The sequence below is a fragment of the Ailuropoda melanoleuca genome, chromosome 17 (genome assembly GCF_002007445.2).
Source record: "Ailuropoda melanoleuca isolate Jingjing chromosome 17, ASM200744v2, whole genome shotgun sequence".
Lineage (NCBI taxonomy): Eukaryota > Metazoa > Chordata > Mammalia > Carnivora > Ursidae > Ailuropoda > Ailuropoda melanoleuca.
Window position 1 is genome coordinate 10,044,599 of NC_048234.1, and position 21,862 is coordinate 10,066,460.

The window sequence follows — 21,862 nt, forward strand, 5'->3', positions numbered from 1 at the left end:
ACAAGTATAGCAGCTCTCTTTGGGCAGGGGAACTGAAAATACAGTATTTGTAATACATTATTAGAAAACGCATGAATTCAACACCAACAGTGCCTATCCTAGAAAATTTGCCAAATACATTTGCTGGTTCTGTTGGTTAAGAGAATGGCCTCTGAATCTCCACACAAGGTAAGCACTGCTTCCACACCACACTGTTGAGGCCTGGGTTTCCAGTCCAAACTGATGGCAACCACTGGTCCTCGAAACAAGTTCTTCCCCTGCTGCAGCGTGGATGACCGTTCTCTGGGAAAACAGCCTGCAAAGAAACTAAGCATGAGTGTCACTTTCTACTCCAACCAACAGTTAACCACAGCATAAAAAGGTTATCTTCAGAAAACCATACGTTCACCACTATACAATCTGCCGGTAATTCCAGCTATTTTGGGTGATTTCATCATTTGATATCCTTTTTCTGCAAATCAATTTTAACAAAACTAGGTGCTTATTCATTCTACCATGGGGGGAGGTAAGGTGGAAGCTTACCGTTCCTTGGGCTGAGCCACGGCCACCAGCTTTAAAACTGCACACCGCAGATCACCATTCTTCAGCACCTCAGCACACAAAACCTGGGGGAATGAATTAAGGCACCCCTAGACAGGCAGCAGATGCCAAAGGCAGAAAAAATAGCAATTTTGACTACAAATTCCAGTTCATCCTCAGAGGAGCCCTTAAGAACCTACTGAAGGTAGTTCTTTGGCAAATGAAGCCATGTTAAGCCCACAAGTCCTAACTGGCTTCTTTGGGTGCTGCGACCTCATTTCATCCCATCATTTTAAACCTCACACACCTAAAGCTGTCATCTTCAAGGATGAGGAAAGGGACATCTCAGCCGATAAGACAATTTGCGCAGGATTTTACAGCAGTGAGGTAAAAAGAACTCCCGGGCTTCCTCTGCACTCTGCTTCACGGCCACCATGAGCCATAATCAGTATCTCTGGGATACTGTCGATAAAGGTTAAGGGCTACACCGATACAAGTTATTAAGTTAACCAGATCAATGTGCCACTACCTAACCTAACCGGAACTTCGCATCACCTAACAGCTCCACAATCTGTCCCACACACCAAAGCTTACCTCAAGGCAGGCCAATGGCTCATCCCTAGAACACTCGGCTGCTGCTGAGCTGATCACACTGGCGACCCCGCACTCATCTGCAACCTGGGCGAATAGACGAGAAAAGGTCACTGTTCCAAACAACCTACTCCAGGGCAGCAGCAGCTAGGGAGGACCTGCTGTTGACTGCAGTCAGCCAGGAATGGTTATCGTCAGTTATCGCATCTGACGGCACTTCCTATAAGAGATTTCATCAGAGCAGTCAACACCTCCCCGCTCCCCAGTACTGCTCCAGAAACCTGGAACGGTACCTGGGATTAAGTCGTAATTGCTTGAGAAATAAGCAGGACGCTGAGTTGTAAACGAGACATTTTAAGGGGGAGTTTATCTCTGGCTATAACTGCGGTGGAAGTAGTTCCAGGTTAGGAGAACCACCTCCAATTTCCACTTGAGGTTCCATGCCATGTATGCAATGGGGCCGGGCACAATCATTGCCCATTGCCTAAAACTGTAAAGGAGCAGCCAATGCCAGTGCATTTAAGCTAACAAAGACAAAAGAACAAAGTAAGGTGTTACAAGCCCTGCCTAGACTGGGTCCTACCTCAGGGTGGGAGGCCGCTCCCGGCTTGAAGGCGCTGCAAGGAGGCATCTGCCACCTGGAACATGGAGGGCGACACGCGTTAAGGGCAGGTTGCGGCACTGATGTTCAACTACACCGTTGCGGCTTCGGCGACTGCGGTCAGGCAGGCATCAAAGTCGTCAGTTATCGCTTCTGACGGCACTTCCTAATCCCAGTATCATCAGCACAGCCGGGCAAGCCCTCCTCGCGGTCCCGTTCCCGACCTCCACCGGGCCGCACTTACCCAGTCCTCCGGGGTTGGCGCACCTCCCACGCCGGGTCCGGGGAACGGGGGCCCGGCCTTCGGGGGCCGCAGCGTCCTGAGACGGCGGCGGCGACCCTGCCGGACAGACACGAGCGCGGGCCTTGAGCCTCGGCCCTCTTAGGCCCCACGCAACTCTCCCCACCGCCGCCCCGAAGGCCGGAGACACGCCACAGGGAGCCGCCCGCGCCCCCCACTGAAGCTTCCCGAGAACTTCTTCCCAGGAATTAAGAAGCTTTGAGCTCCTTCGCCTTTGCCGCCTGCTACTGGTCCCCAACTACAAACACCACTTACCTCCATCATCATGATAATGGAAAGGTCGTGTCTGTGGCGTCCCGGGCCTTTAAGGACTCGGAACATTTCATTCCTCACAGAAGGGAGGGTAATCCTGGCAAAGACTCACGGGAACTTCCTGCCCGTTTGACGACGCAGACTCCGCCCCACCACCCCGGGACGCCCCCCTCCGTTAGAGCCGATGGTCTCTCCCATGGCCCCGGGAATTCTGGGTCCCGCGGCGCCCCGAGTATTCCAGGGCGCATGCGCAGGAGCTGAAGCTGCGTTGCGAGCGCCGTCAGTCCTTAGCTGCGTGTTTTGGAGGAAATTGCTCAGCCTTTGTGAGCTTCCGATTGCTCTTGTGGTAGATGAACACCGGAACCGCAGAGGTTCTGAGGATCACATAAGATATCACACTTGAAACCCTGCAGAGCTTTGGCAGGCGGCAAGCATTCATAAAATAGTGGCTGCTTCTAATTCTTGCTGCCAGTCTGCTCTCTCCCTACGGCTATTTCCGAATATCCACGGAGACTTTCAGAACCTCTGCGCGCTGACAGCTCTCATCACTCCCCTTCAGAATGACTTCTAAGGAGCGAGCATGTCTTAGGGGATCCACTTCCATCCTCCCCTTCTCTCCTGATGCCTTAGGACTCCTGCATCCGTTCCCTAACACCGGCGATGGAAACCTCTCCCTCTCCGCAAATGCTTTCCTTTCAGCCTTTGCACATGCGTAGGTCTCTGCCACTTAAAAACTATTCAGTGCATACGCATTTTATAAACACTCATTACACCAAGGGAGAGCAATTCATCTGGACTGGAGAAAACTGGAAAAGCTAAGGCGGGACAACTTTTGAGCCGGTCTTAGAATTTTAAGGATTTTAATGGTGGGGTGGGGGCTTCCAGCAAGAGCCAAGTCAGGGGGGTCAGATTACACAGGTTCATCAGTCTACCTGAAGAATTTGATGAAAGTGCTAAGGAGAGCATGGGGGACAGCAGGGGTATTGGGGATGAGGTGTCTGGAAATTCGGAGTTAAAACCGTGGAGGACTGGGGATGCCAGCTAGGGCGTCCGTCCTCTTAAGCCTTCAGGGCACAGAAACATCCTAATGTTTCTCTTCATTTTCCATCTTAGGAAGGTCCTTGTGGCTGCCCTGCAGAACAGTTTGGAGGGGTAGGAACTGAGCAGGCAGCCCAGAGGGGAAAGAAACCAAAAATCCAGAGCCTGAAGGAAGCCACAGATCTCAAAGGCCTTGAGAGAGATCTTGGAGGTGGCTTTAAGGGGTCTCCGGAAGCTGTGGGAGAGGGAGGAGCGGTGGCTGTGTTGCCGGTGTCCGCCACACACATCGTCATGACAGCGGGCACGGCACCCAGGAAGAGGACCACCCAGAGGCTGGGGCCAGCAGGGAAGGGTCCCCTGTACCTGAGTGAGGCTGCAAGTAGCCCAGCCCCAGACAGAGAAATGCTCACAGAGACATGCAGATAATCTGTCAACCAGCCCAAGAGCCCACAAACTTTGCTTAAATAACGTTTCCAGGAGAGTTAGTGATGAGAAAATATTTATTTACATTTGCCACCAAAGTTCCCTGGAGCCCCATAGCCAGCAGGTAGGGCTGGGAAGATCCCTGACTCTGTCCTGCATCTGGGCCATTATTGGGATTTTAGGAGCTGGAGGGGCAGCTGATCTTCCTCTGAGGCAGTGTCCTCCTCCAGTTGGGAGGCTGGGGCAGGATTCTTCAAGGTGCCTGTAGATAGGATGGAGAGCACTGCGACTTGGCCCTTGGGCTGTGTCCCCAGGAGGCAGGCGCCAGGCAAACAGGAGGAGGCCACAGCCATGAAACCACATACTCTGGGTACAGCGAGTAATCCTGAAGTTCCCAGCAATCCCTCTCCCTCCCTCCCCCTTCCATAAGCATTTCCTGAACCCCTGCTTGGTGCCAGTCAGGGGCCTCCTCCCAGGAGCTCAATGTCCCTTGTGCTGGAAACCAGAACACCTGAGACTTGCTGATGGGCTGGAGGGAAGTGACGAGTGGGGTGCTCAGGGAGCTCTGAGGAGAGAGGGAACCCAACCTGTAAGGAAGGCAGCAGATTTGGACCCCTGGAGGAGCAGGAATGACACTTCCTTAGAGAGCCAAGGACAGCAAAGAACAGGGGGCACTGTGGAGGGACCGGCTGTCGCATGGAGGGAGGTGTGGGAAACGAGTCGGACTACGGCACTGGATCTTCACCTCCACCCTGGGGAGTGAGGCCTTCCAGGCAGTGGGAGGCGTAGAGAGTGGGCCTCGTGTAGTTTCTGTCTGCATCAGAGGGATAAGCCTGGAGCAGAAAGACTTGTCTAAAGGAGAGGGTGCAGACCGAGCCCTGCAGTGGTGCAGAAGGAGGAGAAATGAGGGGTGGGGGCAGAGGGGTGAGCGGATGGATGCCTGGGAGGTCCTGAGATCTTCAAGGCCTCCTGCCTGGGGGGAGGTGTGGGGTTGCACACACACTACCTGCTAGGGCAACCCCGTGTTCGTTCCTGTTGGGGTGTCCAGTTGGGAAGCCCCAGCAGGCAATGGATATGGGACTGGGGTGTGGAATGCTTGGAGCAAGATGAGGGGCAAGGTGACTTTCGGAGTCTTGGCATTGAAGTGATGGGGTGGCAGGACTCGGAGGAAGAGAGACTCAAAGAGGCTATGCAGAAAAGCTATGGGTTTGTGAGGGCCATGGTCAGGGACTCAGAAGCCTGGGAAACCAGCAGGCTTTGGAACTAGAGTCTGGAGGGTGTCCCTACACAGGGGTCAGAGGTGATGCACATGCTGTCGTGGGGAGGGGTCGGTGCCACAGGCACAAGCAAGTGCCTCTTGCTGTTGGAAAGAGAAAGAGAAAAGAGAGGAGGAGAGCCAACTGCAGATGGAGTGGGAGCTACTGAAGATTCCAGAAAGGGCATGCTGTGGAGAAAGTTAAGCCTCGGAATGGGCCTCTAGGTGAGAGGAAGGAGCCAAAACCCATCTTGGTGGAAGGCAGCAGGGTAGAGACAGGAGGGGCTGTCCCCACAGTAGAACGGACAGGACGCAGCCCGAGACAGTGGGGAAAAGCATCGGAAATGACTTCTCAGGGCGATGGGGACTGGAGGCTCATGTAGTCAGAGAAAGCTGGGGATCGACAAGGCCAGCCTATCAGTGGGGGCTCAGGGAGATGCCCCCAAAGCTGCAGGATAGGTAGGGGGCTCTCTCTAACCTGTTCCCCCACTGGGTCCCCAGGCTCAGCCCAGGCCTGGCGCTGGAGGACCCACTGATCAGGCCAGGAGGCAGGAGGTGAGGGCAGGTTTAAGGCTGGAACAGCAAGAACAGCCTCAGAGTGTCTCCCAGGTGACTGCCTGAGACAGGCCAGTAAGGAGGTGGGGGTGGAGACAAAAGGCGGGAAGTGCTTTTTAGGGCAACCCTTGGACATGGAAGAGGTCCTGCCCCAGACTCTCCATGGCTATGTGGCTGAGAAGACACACACACTCACTCTCTCTCTCTCTCCAGGGCAGGGGCTCCCGCTACTCACCAGGGACGGCCGGCCCTGATGGCTCCTCACACACGGTGGGCAGTGTCTGCTCCCAGGCGGCCCAGTTCACTTCCTCCACCCTGAGGGCAACAGAGCGGCTCTGAGTCTCCAGGAACCCATGTGTGCGGCATGGTCTGGCCCAGGAGAGGGGCCCGCGTAGACACGGGTAGCCACAGGGACCGGGAGGAAGATGGGCTTTCACCACCCTTCTCACTGCGCACTGGGCCACCACCGTCCCGCCCGGGCAGTTCTTGCAGCTATCACCCTGCTGCCCCCGGGGTCACGTGTCTCCCCCCCCCCCCAGCGGAGGAACAGGCATCTGTCCCCTCAGACTGTGCACGGTGACCCGGCTTGCCCTCGACATCCAGAGAAGGGTTTCGGTCAGGTGTGTCTTTGCGTCCCTGGGCTCTGGAGCCCTTCTACAGCTACTCTACAGGCCGCAGATCCCTCTCCTGTCCTTGGTCAACTGCTATCTCATGACAGCGTGTTCCTGGCTGTGCATTTGTCACCAGGTTCTCTCTCCCATGGAAGACTTGTTTTCTGTGGGAGGGTTGTCGCCTCTGTGGTCAGGCTGGGGGAGTTGGGCGGGCAGAGCAGACCAGACAGGGCAAGGCTAGTGTGCTGTAACCTGAGGGTCCCTCTGGCTTCTTGGCCTCCTAACCAATTTCAGGCCAGAAAGTCAGGGACCACAGGGAGGGGACAGGAGGCTGGCCGGACAGGCAGTGAGTGGCAGGCCTGGGCCTATGAGATCCAGCATCCCTGGGGCACCTGGGTGGCTTAGTGGGTTAGGCGCCTGCATTCCGCTCCAGTCATGATCCCAGGATCCTGGGATTGAGCCCCACATTGGCTCCTTGCTCAGCAGGGAGCCTGCTTCTTCCTCTGCCTGCTGCTCCGCCTGCTTTTGCTTGCTCTCCCCCTGCCACCCCGCCCCTGTGTCAAATAAACAAATAAAGTCTTTAAAAAAAAAAAAAGAGATCCAGCATCCCTGACCCCGCCTGCCCCAGGGCAGAGTGCAGAGTGCCTGGGGCTCCTAGGCCCTGCCTTTCCCACTGACCTCCTTGCAGCTGTCCCCTGGCTTTTAAGAGACTAAGGCTGGAAAAAAAAAAAAAAAGTAAAGATGGGGCTGCCTGGCTGGCTCAGTCAGAAGCGTATGTGACTGTTGATCTTCAGGTCGTGAGTTCGAGCCCCACATTGGGTATAGAGATTACTTAAATAAAAATTTAAAAAAATAAAATAAAAAACAGAGTAAGGCTGGTCTGCCGCATGGCACCCTCCAGGGATCTCTGGGTCAGCAAAGCCCCCAGGCCGCCCTCCCCTGCCTCCCTCCCTCACCTGAAGCACCAACGCTCGTCCGGGCTGCCATCCGGCCTGGTGCCAATGGTCAGCTTCACACCGGCCGGCTGTTTCTTCCTCCTGCACCACCAATAGCCATTCTCCATCTCCAGGACAGAGATGGCTTTCTGGGGACAAAGGACACATCAGACAGTAGGCAGGAAGATACCTCACAGCACCTGACAGCATAACCCAGAGTCTGCTAAACAGGTGGAGGGAAGGCCCTCAGCGCCCCCTGAATCTCAGTTTCCCCACTTGTCCCCACTTGCAGATGGACGGGTGTTGGGAAATGGGCACATGACGCGTGCTCAACAATTACTTGTATAGTTACAGATTCCAGAATTCCACACTACCAGGTGCAGAAGCTTGTTTGCTCTGCCCACACATGCACCTACCCACTGGCCCACGAGCGAATTAGGCGGGGCACGGAACTTGCCAGTGAGGACGCAGGCTCAGAGAAGTAAGGGGCTTGCCCAAGGTCAACAGTGAATCGGTAAGAGTCCAGCCTTCCCAGCAAGGCTCTCTGAGCACCAATGGCCCACCCCCACCCGAGACCCTCCTCTGGTCAAGAAGCAGCTACTGCTTTCACAGTCGGCAGGCGTCCCATCAGCCCCCAGCTACAGGGGCCACTGCACCCCGACTCCCCCAGGCTGGCCCAGTCCCAGGACTGCACACCCTGCCTCACCCACCAGGCCAACCCCATTGACTGTGTGATGAACACAGAAGGGGAGTGGCAGGCGGGCAAGGCTTCTATCTCGTGCTCCGCTGTGTGTTTCGCACCTAGAACTGAGCCGAGCTTCGTGGCAGGCTCCCAAGCAATACTTGATCATGATCGTGACTGTGATCAGATTAATGCACTGAGCACCTACTATGTGCCAGGCACCGTCCCAAGGGCTCTCGATCCGTGAGCTTATCCGAGCCTCACAACAGCCCCAAGAAGGACAGAATGGATGGCGGGGGCCCAGCGCGGCTGGGTCCTGCACGCTCCCCACGGGGCCCAGACCGCGGCACCTGCAGCTTCCAGATGCTCCAGCTGTCGGTGGCGACACTGTTGACCGTCTCGCTCATGAGGGCGATAAGCATGTTGAGCAGCAGGATGTAGGTAAGCAGCACGTAGGCCAGCAGCAGTAGCAGCACCACCCCGCGGAAGCGCAGCTGGTCCTGGAAGGCCAGCTCGCCCATGCCGATGGTGAACTTGAACAGCTCCAGGGAGGCGTCCAGGATGCTGCCGTAGGGGGGCGCGCTGCCCTCCTCATCCGTCTGTCCTGCCCCAGGCTGCACTGCCTCCGTGACATTGGGGCCGGTGGGGACCCCGGGGGCCCGGGCTTCCCGGCTCAGGCTCACCAGGGCTTCGGGAGAGAGGAAGGGGATCCTCAGCCTGGGGAGGCCAGGGGGCAGCCTCCAGGGTGTGCAGAGCGGGCAAGGGATAGGCAGGGGCTTATGGGGGGGCCTTACCTACAGCGAAGCCAAAAAGGAAGACTAAGTAGACGAGCAGGAAGCGGAGCAGGTCCCGCAGGATGACCTAGAACACACGCCCCCAGGAGCCAGGGTGGGCGGCTGGGCCGTCGGGCCTGACCCCCGACCCCTGCCGCAGCCCCGAGCACGGGTTCCCACGTCCACACTGCACACATGCACGAATGTGTGCATACACGAGGCCCCATGGAGCCACGCGGAGTGGATCAGTCTTTAAAAAAAATCTAATTGGGGGCGCCTGGGTGGCTCAGTCAATTAGGCGTCCAACTCTTGATTTCAGCTCAGATCGTGATCTCCGGGGTTGTGAGATCGAGCCCCCAGTCTGCTTAAGATTCTTTCTCTCCCTCTGCTTCCTCTCACCCACTCTCTCTCTCAAAAAATAGCAGATAGCAATCTGTAATGTTCTCATCTGTCTCTCTCGGTGTTTTCCTGTCCCCTCCGGGAATGCCACCTGCCGCAGCATTGAGGACTTGCCGATTTTGTTAGCGACCAAAGCCGCAGATTCCAGCACTTAGAACAAGGCCTGGCCCACAGGACACACTTCCTAAACTTCTGTTGAATAAATGAATGAATGCAGAAAAGTCTATAGGCCCGGATGCCCCAGGGCACAGGCCCACAGATGAGCTTAAGGGCCCGGTGTCTGCTCCTCTGAGGTGCGAGGACGCAGAGGACGCACGTACTCCCCCGGGGTCGTGTGTTTGCTTATCCCTGCACAGCACAGACCCTGAGGGCAGATATCTGCAGATATCTGCCCTTGTGGGCCCAGACAGACTTGCTCTCGCGTTCTCCTCCGCCCAGGCGAGCTGTGGAGGAGGGCGCCTGTCTGCTGAGGCCAAAAGGAGTCCTGCTGGAGGGTGGTACCCAGCTCTGTCTACACTGAGGCCACCCCCGTCTCTCACCTTCTGGATCATGACACTGTAAATGCCCGTGTGCTGCAGGCCACGGGTGTAGTAAAGCAGGTTCAGCCAGCCCAGCACCAGCGAGGACACCAGCAGGGGCAGGTACCACTCCACGGCCAGGAAGCACAGCGCCTGGGACAGCACCATGAGCAGGGCCTGCGCCAGGCTGTGGGGGGACAGAATTAGGGTAGGGTTGCAGGCCACCTGGCAAGGCCCCCCGACCCCCACTGGCCAGCGCAGACTGACGCTGCCTGCCCCACCGCCGCCTGATGGATGAGAAGCTCTCCATCCGTCTGGGACCGGACTGATCAGGTGCACAGCGAGCGCTCGGTCCAGGGAACTCTCGGGGATGGGGGTGGAAGGGCCCTGGAGCCCCAGGCTAGACAGCCCGGGCCTTGGTCCCAGGCCCCTGGCACTCCCTCCCTGGCTCTGGGTCCTCTCCTCTCAAGCCAGCCTGGCACCTTCTGCCACACCAGCCTCTACCCAGGGCCTGAGACAGGGGAGGGGAGGGAGGGCCCACGTACAAGAGCAGTTCAAAGTAGCTGTCCACGAAGGAGATCCAGATGAACAGACGGCGCCTCCAGAAGTACCACAGCTGTGGGACGAGGAGCACAGGGGGTATGAAATTTGAAATTTGCTCTCCAGGCCACCCAGCAGCCCTGCTGCCTTAGCCTGGGCTCCCCACGGTGCCCCCTGACTACTGGCCTGGCTCTGTGACCTCAGGGGCTCAAGCAGCCTCTTGGACTTTGGCGGGGGGAGCTCATGAATCCTGCTGATAGCTGAGAAAGCTTGGAAGCCTGTTTCTAGAAAGCATAGCCACCCACAGACACCCAGACAATGCCCGGGGTGGGGGCTCTGAGCCCCCCCTGTGGATCCAAATGAAGAACTCACTCACCAGTCCTGGTGAGGGGAAGAGCTCTCTCCCCTCCCCAGCCCCCACCCCCAGCCTCACAGGGACCCCCCTGTACTCCAGCCAGCCTGGCTCTGGTCCTGAAGTTATGCCCACTCTGAGACAGGCTCAGTGTCACAGTGCCCAGCCTGTCTCCTGTGTTTTCACCTCAAAAGGCTCTGCTGGGGGAGTCGGCCTGAGCCTGCCTACCCCAGCCTGTCTGTGGTCCCCAAGTGAGGGATGCCTCAGCCAAGGGACCCGGGGGTGGGGGCTTCCAGCTCCGTTCCAAGGGGAGCAGAGTCGGCACTGCCGAGGAACCACAAGAGTCATGTGCTACTCCACGGGCACCCCAGAAAGCACAGCAGGGAGGTACCAGACCCAGAACCCAAGGCCCTCAGCTGCCCTGAGGCTGGGAGGAGTGGGACTGGGTACAGGATTCGGTTTCTGTGGTTTCCGGGAAAATGAAGGGATTGTGGTTAACTCACTCTAAGGCCCCTCCTGGCAGGATTCTACATTTCCTTCTGGGTGGTCTGGGAGCCCATAGAGTTGTGGAGTCATGGGGTGGGGGTCCGGGGGAATGGGAGGAGCCCTCACCTGGCCCACCAGGAGGTAGACCCCCCCAAGCAGGATCAGGATGTGGCCCAGCAGCAGCATGGAGTCTCCAGCAGTCACTTTCGGGGGGAAGAAGGGCTGCGGAAGAGACACTCTGGTAGGACCCGGGACCTGGAGTCCAGCAGGGAGACTCTTCGCCGAGGGCCCGATCTGAGCCTGCGCTGTGGCGAGGCCATGCAGAGCAACGCAAAGGAACATGGGCTCCGGGGCAGGACCCCCGGATTCTAGCCTATGATAGAGGCACACTGTCGTGGTTTTGAGGGTGGGTTCAAATCCCATCTCCCCCACTTACGGCCTGTGTGACCCTGGGTAAGTTACCTAACCTCTCTGTGCGTCCCTTCCCTCAATTCCCTTCATCTCCAACTGGAGATGGTAATAGTTCATCACCTCAGAGGGTTATTGTGAGCACTGATTAAATAAGTTATGGCGTGTCACTTCCTTCTCACAGACGGTGAGCATTCGGCCAGTATCATCCTTGCTGTTTCTACGGTGCTGGCTCCCGTACTCTCACCAGCTGTGGCAGAGCTCGGGCTTATCACTGAAGGGGTCACAGCCTCAGTGGGAGGCTCTGCAGATGGGGCTGGCAGTCCCCGCCCCATCTTCTTCCAGGAGGCCTCCCCTAGAACGCGCCCCCCCGGGGCCTTGCCTTCTCCAGGGCCGGCTGGTGGTAGGCAACAGCGGTGAAGAGAAGCATGTAGGTCAAGTAACACAGGAAGTTAAAGAAGAATTTGGGGATTAGCAGATCCCATTTCGCCTGCAGCAGCTTGTTCAGCGGCTCCAAAACCACCATTCGGTGTCGGTGCTGGGGGTGGGAATGCGAGAAGGGTGCATTCAGCAAGGGTATATAGGGGGTCGGCTCAGGTCAGGCTCAATGCAAGGGCTGAGGGAGATGGGGAGGGGAACCCCAAATGAGCCCTCCCCACCAGCCTCCACCCCACCCTCATGGCTATGGGCTCACGGAGCGCCTCATTCTCCAGCCCAGAGCAGGTGCCAGTCAACAGAGAGGCCCTCAGTGGTTGCCCCCGGGCCCCCTGCACGATCCCGAGGTAGGGGGGGCTGGTGTGTGGAATGAGCATGCGCCTGGCAGCCGGGGTCAGGACAGGTGGCCACATCCCCGCTGGCACAGTCCCAGGGCAGCTTTGGTCCCGTGGGCAGCCCTGAAGTAGGGAGCTCTGCCAGGTCCCCTCACACACCCCTGCCCTCGTGGGCTCACCGGGCTTCTGCAATGAAAGGCGATGATCTCCAGCACTGAGTTCTCCTCCCAGCTGTCCACGGAGGCCAGGTCATACAGCGACACCCGGACTGGCCCGTAGCACCACTCGGTAAACTTTCGGGAAAGGGACTGGCATGGCCCTGAGAACTCCCGCTGCAGGATATGCCTGAAAATCTGCAGGGTGGGTCCCATGAGCTTGGCCTACAGGGCCACCTCCCAGCACTGACCTGGAGGAGGGGTGCTGGGAAACACTCAGCACCCAGCAGAGCTGCCCACCACCCACAGAGCTGCAAGCAGACCCATGCACACACCCTGGACACAGGGGTCCATGTGTGTATAAACGCTCACACATCCCACAGGCTCGGCCACGATATAAACACTCCCATCCACTCACAGATGTCCGGGTCTGCCAGTGAACCTGGCTCTTCCTTCCCCACCCCTGCCCCGAGGCCTCTTTCCTGGACTCCTCACATGGCAGCCCAGGGCTCCTGGAGGTCCCTTGAGATCCGAGCTACACGTATGTGGACACTTCTGCGGTCAGAGCGCAGAGCTTCCAGCAGACTAGAAAGCTTCCCTAAGTGGAACAGGTCAAGAGGCAATTTGGTTTGGGCGCACCTGGCTGGCTCAGTCCGTGGAGTGTGAGGCTTTTGATCTTGGGGTCGTGAATTCGAGCCCCACGTTGGGTGTAGAGATTACTTTAAAAAAAAAAAAAGGGGGGCGCCTGGGTGGCACAGCGGTTAAGCGTCTGCCTTCGGCTCAGGGCGTGATCCCGGCGTTGGGATCAAGCCCCACGTCAGGCTCCTCTGCTATGAGCCTGCTNAAAAAAAAAAAAAAAGGAAGAAGAAGAGGGGCGCCTGGGTGGCTCAGTCGGTTGGGCGTCTGCCTTCAGCTCGGGTCATGACCTCAGGGTCCTGGGATCGGCTTCTCCCTCTCCCTCTGCCCCCCCCCTCACTCATCCTCTCTCTCAAATAAATAAGTTAAAATCTTAAAAAAAAAAAAAGAAGAAGAAGCAGCAATTTAGTTTTACAAATGAGGAATGGGGAAAGGAAAGGCCACCCAGTCGTGCCTCCAGACAACAAAGGGAGGTTCCCACACCCCAGGAACCTTGGGGAATAAAATAGTACAACTTCCATTTACATTAGTTTTTAGCTTAACCTTTAAAAAGGCCTGTGTTGTTTTTTGTTTTTAAGATTTTATTGATTTATTTGGCAGAGAGAGAGCAGGAGAGCATAAGCAGGGGGAGCGGCAGAGGGAAAAGAAGGCTCCCTCGGGGCTCGATCCCAGGACCCTGGGATCATGACCTGAGCCAAAGGCAGACACTTAACTGACTGAGCCACCCAGGTGCCCCAAGGCCTGTGTTTAAAAAGCACGGGGCCCCGTGTAAAATGCCCCGGTTGCACGCCATGAAGACCCCTGATAATAAGGCTCAGATGACCAGTAAACCATTTGAAAAAAAAAAAGTACAGCTGAGTCATGCTTACTTTTTATACCAAAATCACTCCAGACAAATCAGCTTTAGGCATTAAAAATAAAACTGCAAAAGTCTGGAGGAAAATATGGACGCAGAATATATATGTCTATGCACACACACAAGCCTATATATACAACCTCACAGAAAGGATTAAACAACCTCGAAACCAAGGAACTCTAAAGGAAAAGATAATCATGGTTGTATGTAGTAAAATGTAAAAATTCTGCAGGGCAAAAACATCCCATAAGAAATGTTTTTATAGGGCGCCTGGATGGCTCTGTCAGTTAAGAGGCTGGCTCTTGATTTCGGCTCAGGTCATGATTTCAGGGTCCTGGGATTGAGCCCTGCTTCTGGCTCCGCGGTCATGATTTTAGGGTCCTGGGATTGAGCCCTGCTTCTGGCTCCGCGGTCAACAGTGAGTCTGCTTGAGATTCTCTCTCTCCCCCTCCCTCTGCCCCTCCCCCGTTCTCTCTAAAATAAAAACCTAATAGCAAATCTAATTGCACAATAGGAAAAGATTATGAAAAGACCGTCTCCTAACCAAGGAACCCAAATGACTTAAAAATCCCAGTGTTTTATAATGTATCAGTTCGATTATTCATATATAACATATCAATAAACACACATATATTAGAGATGCGTGCTGAACATGTTCTTACTACCAGCAGAGTTCAATCAAAAAGTGAGGATGCTGTGGCGCCCGGGTGGCTCTGTCGGTTAAGCATCTGCGTTCGGCACAGGTCATGATCTCAGGGTCCTGGGATCGAGCCCTGAGTGGGGCTCCCTGCTCAGCGGGGAGCCTGCTTCTCCCTCTGCCTCTCCCCCTGCTTGTGTGCATTCTCTCTCTCTCTCTCTCAAATAAATAAAATCTTAAAAAAAAAAAAAAAGTGGGGAGACCGGTAATCTAGAACACTGTTCCAGGCTCTTTCTGCAGCAAAATGAGAGCAAGTCCTCTTGCTTCCTGAAAAGGTGGGGAGGCGATGCAGGCTAGGTACTCACCTCGATTTTGCCCTCCTTGGCGGCCAGCTTCAGGGGTGTGAGGCCCTGCAGGTTGGGGATGTCCTCGAGCTGCACGGTGGGACAGAGGCGGGCCCCGGTGCGGAGAAGCCCATCATACATGCGGATTACCAGGGCACTGTTCTCGGCTGAGTTGTCTGCGATCATCACCAAGGCGTGCAGCACCGTGTTGCCCAGGGAGTCGGCCGCCTGTAGGCTGGCGGGCTGGTGCGGGTTCTCCAGGAGGTAGGTCACTACGTCCCACTGCTTGGTGCACGCAGCGAGAGAGAGGGGCAGCTCGCCTGGGGACCAAGGGGGGCAGCTTGAGCCTCAGGCCTCCCAGCTTGCACCTGCTGACTCCTCAAGCTCCTAGGACAGAAGGCCAGGCCTCCTTCAAGAGAGTCAGGCACCCACAGGAGAGGAGGGAATGCTGCCCTGGGATCCCGGGCCCACCCAGGCCTGTGCTATGAGGGAAGATGGTCCCAGGCCCCGTGGTAAAGGCAGCCCTGTCCAGCTCTTGACCCAAGGGAGAGGTGACCAAAGCTCTTTACCGTCCAAAGGAGCAGAACATGGGGCACCTGGGTGGCACAGTCAGCTAAGCTTTCAGCTCAGGTGGTGATCTCAGGGTCATGAGATCGAGCCCCGAGTCAGGCTCCACATTCAATACAGAGTCTGCTTAAGATTCTCTCTACCTCGCCCTCTGCCCCTCCCCGGCCATGCTCACTGACTCTCTCTCTCTCTCTCTCAAATAAATAAATCTAAAGTAAAATTAAATTAAGTTAAATTAAATTAAAATGGCCCTAACTGGTCAGGTTTCGCACACACCAGTTCTGCCAGCCTCTTCCCCTCCCCTGGTCTGGGTGTGGATGTGTGGGGAGCTTCCTTGCCCAGACAAGGCTAAAACATCTCCTAAGACACACTGCCCTTGCAGACAGCCCAGTGATTAGAAGCACGAGCCCCTGGGGTCAGACAGATCTGGGTTTAAGGGCCAGCTCTGCCGCAATTAACTACGTGACCTTACGCAAGGCCTTTTCCCCTCTGCACCTCAGCTTATCCAAGAAAGTCTCCTTACCAAAGTAGAAGCAAGTCCCTTGGCTCTTTTTCTGGAAGAAGTGGCCGCAGGCCCGGGCATGCACATTGGCCCCGTTCTCCACCAAGAGCTTCACACACTGCAGACTCCTCTTCTCAATGGCAATATGGAGGGCACTGTGGCCTCGGTAGTACTCATCTGTGCATTGGGCGTTGACCAGGGGCTGGGGATTGCCAGAGTCCCGGTCGATCTGAAGCAATGGCAGGATGCAGGCGTTGGCCCCATCCCGAAGGTTCAACACTGCCTTCATTAGGCACGTCTTGCCCGTGGAGCCCTCTGTGGAAGAAGGGGAGGGGAAGGGGGACGAGGGTGCTCAGGCATGGCTCAGAAGAGGCTGGGCTTCCCACCAGCCTGTACAGTGAGCCCAGGCTCCAAAGTACCCCTTGGGAGGATAAAAAAAAGATTGTCACACATGACTGGTAGAAGCAGAGTCATGCTGTAGGGTATGAAGCCTCCAGCCAACAGGTATTAAAATACCAACAGGTATGACTACAATTTTTGCCCTAGAAAATAAGTTTCTAAGACCTAATTTGTTGTACGTGCAACATGGCCCTCACGAGAACATTCAGAGCCATGTTTGTTAAGTGTCTCCACCCCTTAATGGCTCTGTCTCCTTGGGCAGGTCATGTGGCCTGCATTAACCTCAGTTTTCCTGACTATAAAATGGGACTATTCCAGGCTTGTTCTAAGGGCCAAGTGGAATTATACACAAAATTTTTAGCAGCCAGAGGGCCTGGCACACAGTATGTGGGGCCCCAAAATAACCCACAAACCTAAATGGCCATCATTAAGGAATTAGCTAACTAAATTGTGGTAAATGTACGCAACAGAAACCTCTGTGGTCGTCAAAGTGACTGACTTAGAGGTCTATGCACTGAAGTGGAAAGTACGAGATGTAATATACAGCACGACCCGTTACGTAAATATATACCTAATACATTTAAACACTTTGAAAAGATATACCCCAAATCATTAACAGGGATCCAGGATGTCCTACCATTTTTACCCTCTGCTTTATACATGCCATTACTACCTGAATCTTCTAGAATACACAAATGTTATTTTTCTAATCAGCCCAAATGATCAAGGTACTTCGATTTCGGGCAAAAAATGTTCTGAGATGGGGGAAGTGTATAGTATGTGTATTGCATCTCAACAACACGGTTAAGACAAAAAGAAAAGAAAAGAAAAAGAAACCAATGGATTGTGGAAGCCGGTGAGTATCCATTCGGCCACTGAAATGGGTGGAGGACGGCAGAGGTAGGCCGGGAGCCCGTGGGGCGGGTGGACGTGGGAGGCACGGCCATGACCCAAGTGAGGCATTCAGGCCGGAGGGTTGCTGAGAACACCGGCCGCCTTGGCTCCTGACCACGGTCAAGGCCACCCCATCAGCCAAGTCTCAGCACAGCGGGCAGGACGCCGTGGCTCTGGCCCAGAGGGCAGGCCTACCTGTGTACTCCGAGTCGGTGAGGTACTTGCTGGTCCGGGACAAGTACTCTGGTAACCCAGCCAGATCCTCGGGGACACCTCGGGCAACCACGCTGAAGAGCCGATCACGGTCAAAGCGGTTTGGGTCCGGCTGGCTGCGGGGGTGTGATTTGTGTCTGATGCTGTGGAAGAACCATGGCCACCCCCCCCCCAGGAAGCCCCCATCCCGGGGAGCCCTTTCAGGGAGTCCTGTGAGCACTGTGCACCTTGCAGGCTCAGGAGCCCTGTGGGAACCTTTCTGAGGACCTCTGCCCTCCCAGGGCCGACCAAGCGCTGAGCCCCAGGAAGGGGAGGCCGCCTGTCCAGAGCACTAGCCTCCAGCATCCCCACAATTCCATGCAGTGCCTGTCTCAGTATCAGGGGCTTCTCATTTGCTAGGTGGCTTGGGGAACTCCCAATAGGCTCCTGACCCCAGAGGGAGGATTTCAGCACAGGAACTTGTCCCGCTCTTGAGCTGGAATCCAGGCCAGGCTGGGACTACATGTGCAGAACTGGGGCTCACATGGGTGGGGGGCTGTCTACCTAAGCCCAGACCCTGGCTGCTAACCCCCAGGGAGATCCTGGGGTAGCAGAGAGATGTTTCTCCGAGACACGGGGGCCTAGCGCTGAACCCTATCCGATGCTCACCAGAGTTCGATGGCAAAGCCACACTTTCGGGAAAGGTCTCGGAAGAGGTGCTGTAGCTTTTTAGCATCTAGCACTTTCTGGTGACAGGAAAGGGGAAGGAGCGTGGGGTACCCCTCCAGGGGATGCCCCCATTCACAGAGGCCAGCCCTCGCCTGGGGCTCCTGGAACCGGGTCCAGCAGATATGAAGGGGCACACAAAGGTGGGGGGGGCTCTTTGATGTTCCGGGGAGCCTCAGGTCCCAGCTTCACCAAGGAAGGCTTGGTGACTGTCTGATGAGTGGGGGATTGTCGGGCTCAGTCACATGGGAAGCTGTAGCTGTGTGACTGAGAGAGCCAGGCCCTGCCCCCTCCACCCCAGGAAGCTGCGTGTCTGCCTGGCCTGGCCGGACACACCCTCCTCTGCCCAGGAGGCCACGTGGCCACAACATGACCGAGTGGGCCCTGCGGCTGACTAGGGAGCCCTATGGGCAGTCTGGCCGGGGGAGGTGGCCGTTTAGACAAAACACTTCCTGTCACAGGGTGGCATCACTGTCTTGGGGTAGGGCAGCCCAGCAAGAGCACAGGTTGGGCAGAGGGGGGCTATTCTGCCCATCGGGCAGGCTACCCGGCTCCCAGAAGCCTCACGGGCATCCTCTCCTGGCCTGCTCTGAATCTGACCACGGTCTTCCAACACCAACGATACGGGGTCTCTGGGCTGGGAAGCCAAGGGCTGGTACCATGTCTCAGGCATGAGGACGGAGGAAGGGGCTTTTCCGACAGAGTCCTGCCTCGTGCACTGGACTTCACACTGAGGGGGAGAGGCCGGGTGAACCCCACACATACCCGAAGGGGCACTGGGCCTGGGCCAGGCCACCAACTCTGACTCAGGGTGCTTCACTAGAGGGGAGCGGCCCCCCGGGCCCCAACCCCATTTGCTGCCTCACCTGACACCTGCTCGTTTGCGATAGTTGAGGTTCACTTTGATCTGAGGGGAGGAGTTCCGGTCTTCCCCCTGGAATGGTGACTCCATGGGGGGTGGCCCATCTCCACGGCCTCCTTTGTCCACCTCACCGCCATCTTCTTGGCCTCCATCTGATATCTGGAGCCTGAACGCCAAAGGGCTGGAGGGCGAGGCCATCCTAAGTGAATGAGGCTGCTTTGTCCAGCTCAAACCTCGGCAGACACAGAGCTGTCAGGGGCTTGTCCTTCTTCCCAGCCCTGGGGTGGGATAGGAGGTCTGGCTGAGGACTGCAAAAAGAGAAGTTTAGAAGCTGAGTCCAAGGAGACCCAACCACCGAGTCCACCCAACAGGACGGGGAGTGAGCCATGAGGGAGGCAGGCAGAGAGTGAGAAGAGGGAGGGAGGCTCCTGGTGTGAGGATGGGAGGGGGAGGAACAGGGACCCAATGGGTCTGCCTATTTTTTTTTTAAAGATTTTATTTATTTATTTGACAGAGATAGAGACAGCCAGCGAGAGAGGGAACACAAGCAGGGGGAGTGGGAGAGGAAGAAGCAGGCTCCCAGCGGAAGAGCCTGATGTGGGGCTCGATCCCAGAATGCTGGGATCATGCCCTGAGCCGAAGGCAGACGCTTAAGGACTGTGCCACCCAGGCGCCCCCCAATGGGTCTGCCTATTGACGTAGTCCCACAGGAAGGGTTGAGATTGTCCCTGACTTTGCCTCCGGGACTTCCTGATATCTGACAGCCCGCAGCCGCTGATCCAGGGTAACAAACGTGTGAGTTCACAGCACGAACCTTTCTCTACATCACATCTTGTCCAGGGGCCAGTATTCGCATCAGATAAAATGCCGTTGCTGCTAGAGGCGGGTCGTTCAGACCTCTTGCCACAGAAGGGGAGCATGCTGGGGGAAACGGTTGGAAAACCGGTCTATCAAACTTCTCATTCTGCTACCAGGACAACTAAGGCCCAAAAGGGGAAGTGACTTTCCCAAGGTTGTCAGCAATTGGCGGAGCCTGGTCTAAAACCACAGCACCCTACCATGACGATCTTCTTCAGCTCTCGAGATCTTTCACGGCCCATCCCTGTTTTCAGTTTGACTCATCTCTGAAGGCATCAAATGCCACCTCTCCCTGTGCTTTAGGGTCTCTGGGGGCTTCAGAATGGGGAGGGAGACCCCACACTGTCGGCCCAAGCTCCTCCTGACAGGCAGCCCCACCTCAGCCCTAGGTGGGGCTCTGGGCTCTGACACCTCTTCACGGGGAATGGAAACCACAGCCCCCATCGCATGGCAAGGAGTGGGGCCCCAGTCGGGTGGGGAGGTTGGAGGGGAGGCCCTGTGCCCCCCAGTGGATAGGGAGCAGAAAGAAGGAAAAGAGTTGGCAATGGGTGGGGGGGGGACAGCAGGGTGGGAGAAGGGGTCACGGAGCAGAGAAGAGCATGGGAAAGGAAAAGAAGGGCCAGAAGTAGAGAGGGTGGATGGTGGCAGGCCTTGGGCTGTGTCCCCTCCGGCTTCAGGCTCCCACAGGCCTCAGGGACCTGGGGGGGCGGGGGACGGAGGCATTTTCCCACAGAAGCAGGGGAGGCTGGGACCTGGCTGATTGCCTCGACATGCAGGGTTTTTTTGTTTGTTTTTGGTTTTTTACTTCAACATAGGCCACCATCTTCCTGTCCAATCTGGGGCGTCCTCCCCAAGCCACACCATTTAGCCTGGCATATGTCCCTAACCATCCCCCCACCCCCCAATCTGCCTCCCCCCCTGCCCTCCAGCCCACCATTGCCAAGCGTCAGCAGCAACAGCTACCTGTCCGGCCCCCGCCCCCTGTCCTGGAGCCCTGACCGCACCGGCCGGGAGGAAGGGGTCTGGCTGTCCAGGTGGAGGCTGGAGCCCCTTGAAGACCCTGGCTCGGGGCTGCAGAAGCAGGGAGCCCCAGTCTTCGGGTTTCCCCGCCCTGATCAGCCACTGTCAGGCTCCGGGCCGCCCCCTCCCCAGACGTGCCCTGATTCGCCCACCGACTTACCCCGCAGGCCGAGGCTAGGGCGCGGCGGCCGGGGCCGCGGACCGCTGGGTTCCCGGGCCTCCGGGGCGGCGGGGGCTGCGGGAGGAAGTGAAGCCGGGAGGGTGGCAGGCGCTGACAGCCGGGAGCCGCAGCACCTCCCCACGCCTGCTCTGAGCTCCGCCAGCGGGCCGCGATCTCGGGGTGTTCCGCACCCTCAGCCCACCCGGCCCGCCGGCATGCTGGGGAGTAGGGGGAACTCTCCCGGGTCGGGACAGGCTGGCCATCAGTGAGTGACCAGCTGGACCACTGGCCACACCCTGCTCTCCGGAGACACGCCCCGCCTCCCCACCCCCACTGTCTAGCCGAGGAGGGCCCAGGTGGGGGTGGGGACAATCAGAGGCAACCCTTGGGTGCTGGGGCCTGGCCTCAGGCGGAAGCCGGCTTGGAGTGTGTGGGGGGGGTTCTTGCCCCACTGTGCTGACATCTACCTCCTCCCGTGCCCCACCACAGGACTTCCAGGGGCCATGTGGCTCAGACTGGGAACTGCCGGACCCATACAGGGCAGATAGTGTTAATATGGACGGGCCCCAGGGAGAGGAGAGACTCAGCCCAGCACGCGACCCTGGGAATGCACGCCACCAACCAGCTAGCAGTTTGAGGGGATTTTCCCACCTGCCCGGGCTTCCTCCAGCCCCCGAGCCGGGGTGGGGGGTGGGGGCCTGTCTGTGGCACACTTTATTGAAAGGCTCTTCCAGGACCAACCAGCAGGGGGGGGGACAGGGAAGCTTCCAGGTACTGCCGAAGTCAAAATTCCACCCTAAGGCTTAAGGACTCAGTCACCCTCCAAGTAGACCTAGGACACCTTCCTCTCCTTAGCTTCCTAAAATCCAATCCCTGCCCCAAACCTACCAAATTGTCTCTCTCCATTTGGTCGAAACAACTATCATCTCTCCCCTGGGAGACTGCAGCCACCCCCTAACTGGTCTCCCTGCTTCCCACCAACCCCACCCTCACCCCCGTAATCCATTCTTCGTACAGCAGCTAGAAGGATCTTTCGAAAGTGAAA

General features: G+C 56.9%; 1 protein-coding gene and 3 non-coding genes across 5 annotated transcripts; all 4 read right to left on the reverse strand.

Moving 5' to 3' along the window:
- Positions 1-366: 366 nt before the first annotated feature.
- Positions 367-439, reverse strand: LOC117797061. Its single transcript, XR_004621869.1, has one exon. It is a non-coding gene; the product is annotated as a small nucleolar RNA SNORD65 (small nucleolar RNA).
- Positions 440-1,282: 843 nt separating this feature from the next.
- Positions 1,283-1,353, reverse strand: LOC117797055. Its single transcript, XR_004621863.1, has one exon. It is a non-coding gene; the product is annotated as a small nucleolar RNA SNORD49 (small nucleolar RNA).
- Positions 1,354-1,829: 476 nt separating this feature from the next.
- LOC117797056 lies at positions 1,830-1,900 on the reverse strand. Its single transcript, XR_004621864.1, has one exon. It is a non-coding gene; the product is annotated as a small nucleolar RNA SNORD49 (small nucleolar RNA).
- Positions 1,901-3,784: 1,884 nt separating this feature from the next.
- TRPV2 (transient receptor potential cation channel subfamily V member 2) lies at positions 3,785-21,184 on the reverse strand. Of its 2 annotated transcripts, XM_011227038.3 has the most exons (15): positions 20,818-21,182; positions 18,784-19,087; positions 17,195-17,328; positions 15,728-16,021; positions 14,659-14,957; positions 12,189-12,362; positions 11,622-11,777; positions 10,958-11,053; positions 9,999-10,069; positions 9,475-9,640; positions 8,558-8,624; positions 8,114-8,451; positions 7,103-7,230; positions 5,771-5,850; positions 3,785-3,987 (listed from the first exon to the last, which is right to left on the reverse strand). In XM_011227038.3, the coding sequence occupies exons 2-15, from the start codon at positions 18,975-18,977 to the stop codon at positions 3,893-3,895; spliced, it is 2,292 nt and encodes a 763-aa protein (XP_011225340.1). In that variant the 5' UTR covers positions 18,978-19,087; positions 20,818-21,182; the 3' UTR covers positions 3,785-3,892. The 2 variants fall into 2 exon arrangements, with proteins under 2 accessions (XP_011225340.1, XP_034502640.1); XM_034646749.1 differs by lacking the exon at positions 10,958-11,053 and having other exon boundaries at positions 20,818-21,184.
- Between the last annotated feature and the right edge of the window lie 678 nt (positions 21,185-21,862).